General features: G+C 33.2%; 1 protein-coding gene across 1 annotated transcript; it reads right to left on the reverse strand.

The window, feature by feature from the left end:
• Nucleotides 1-34: 34 nt before the first annotated feature.
• Nucleotides 35-1602, reverse strand: LOC144477933 (uncharacterized). The gene is made up of 4 exons (XM_078195655.1): nucleotides 1405-1602; nucleotides 868-985; nucleotides 343-589; nucleotides 35-176 (listed from the first exon to the last, which is right to left on the reverse strand). Exons 1-4 carry the CDS (start codon nucleotides 1498-1500, stop codon nucleotides 38-40), a joined length of 600 nt encoding a protein of 199 aa, XP_078051781.1. The 5' UTR covers nucleotides 1501-1602; the 3' UTR covers nucleotides 35-37.
• Nucleotides 1603-1614: the final 12 nt, after the last annotated feature.

A 1614-nucleotide genomic window follows, 5' to 3' on the forward strand; every position in this document is an offset into this window, starting at 1 on the left:
ATAAATAAAACATGTACTTGAAGTATGAGAAATAATACTACCAATAATCACAATTGGATATCAATGAAGATACCAACCGAATAGCTCGAAGATGCATCTCCACAGCTGGTTGTATGTCTATTTTACTAAACGTGTCTGAAGTCGCAACTTTGTTAATTGCTTTTTGCATTCGATAACTAGAGGAAGGAAAAATATATACATACATGTACGAGAATATGTAGACCAGAGTCAATATTAACGATTACACTTTAGACTGCAACTACGCAGCAAATCTTGCAGAACTAAATGATATTACAACGGTTCATGGCAAGTAAGTTCCGATTTGGAAAAATGTCTTCCTACCTCGTGATTTCAAGTATTCCACTTAGGTGAGTAGCGAAAACGGTAATCGATCCTTCCGAGCATGTCAGCGTTAATAAACCGTTCATTGTTGACAATATGACGTACAGACAAGCAAGATTAGTCAGAGCACTTTTCTCATCGTAAAAGTATCCCCAGAGGTATAAAAAATGGATCTGGATATCAGATGGCAGGAACGTGGACAATCCCAATGTAGCAATTAGACATAATGATCCTGTACAAGTCAGAGCTGTAATCCGGAAGAAATTGCTCTAATTAAATAATATTCAAAAGTATTTCTGTAACGATAGATAAACAATCTGCTGTAGTGTAATCCATAAAATTAAAAATGACGGTTTATACGTTCGACTTGGTATATAAATTGGTAATAATTTATTGTTTCTTTTACATAGTTGCACGAAAAATGCATCGGCAATACTGTAATCAAGTATATATTTTTTTAATGTCATTTTTTATTGTATAATTTTGTACGTGATATTATCTAAATTTGTTGCGAAATGTGTTTACCGACGTATACCATAATGATGCGTTTCGCCACTATAGAATCTTTCAATAACATCTCCACTTCGACAGGATCGTCCAGCATTCTATAATCGCTTTGCATATTGTCGAGCACGAATCTTGCCTGTAGTTATGTGAAAAGAAAGTGATAAGATCATTAGAACTAGAATTAGATGTAATAATTATGTAAACATTGTTTCTTTAACAACAAAGGATGGGAGGAAAAGGAAATGTATTCAAGTATTTTATTTTGTTTCAGATTAGTAAATTTCGGAAAAATGTTTTATTTCTCGGTTGTTTTCCAGAAAATTGGTTTTTAAAAAAGAATTTTGTGCGCATTTCTCGAAAAAAAATCCACATAAAAAAAGAGCAAGTAATTACAGAGCACAATTTACTGTCACCACGTTATATCGTAGTCAGATAATTATCCTTTTTAATGCCACCAGCTGGCAATGGAATGGTTTTTTAATTATTTTTGTACCTTGTCCTCTTCATCCCACGCTACTCTACAAATAAACATCAGTGTCATGTTCACATACTTACCGTCGGGAAGGTCAAAACAGATGTAAAGTATCGTATAAAATAAAGTAATAATTGAGCGGCAAATGATAACATCGCGATTATTTCTTTCAGCGACATTTTTACATTTTTAATCGTCAATACCTGAAAAATATTTTATTTACTCTTAACAAAACAACGCATATAAACTGATACCTTGTTGTTGGACACCACTTCCTCCTTCTTGGGTACTAT

This window comes from Augochlora pura, unplaced genomic scaffold (assembly GCF_028453695.1).
Source record: "Augochlora pura isolate Apur16 unplaced genomic scaffold, APUR_v2.2.1 APUR_unplaced_5377, whole genome shotgun sequence".
Taxonomy (NCBI): domain Eukaryota; kingdom Metazoa; phylum Arthropoda; class Insecta; order Hymenoptera; family Halictidae; genus Augochlora; species Augochlora pura.

Bases quoted from the DNA above. Each gene is read 5' to 3' on its own strand.
- LOC144477933 (XM_078195655.1), bottom strand. From the start codon at position 1,500: ATGTCGCTGAAAGAAATAATCGCGATGTTATCATTTGCCGCTCAATTA. The intron at 986-1,404 runs GTAAGTATGTGA...ACATAACTACAG, and splicing joins CTGTTTTGACCTTCCCGACG to GCAAGATTCGTGCTCGACAA. The intron at 590-867 runs GTAAACACATTT...TCCGGATTACAG, and splicing joins CATCATTATGGTATACGTCG to CTCTGACTTGTACAGGATCA.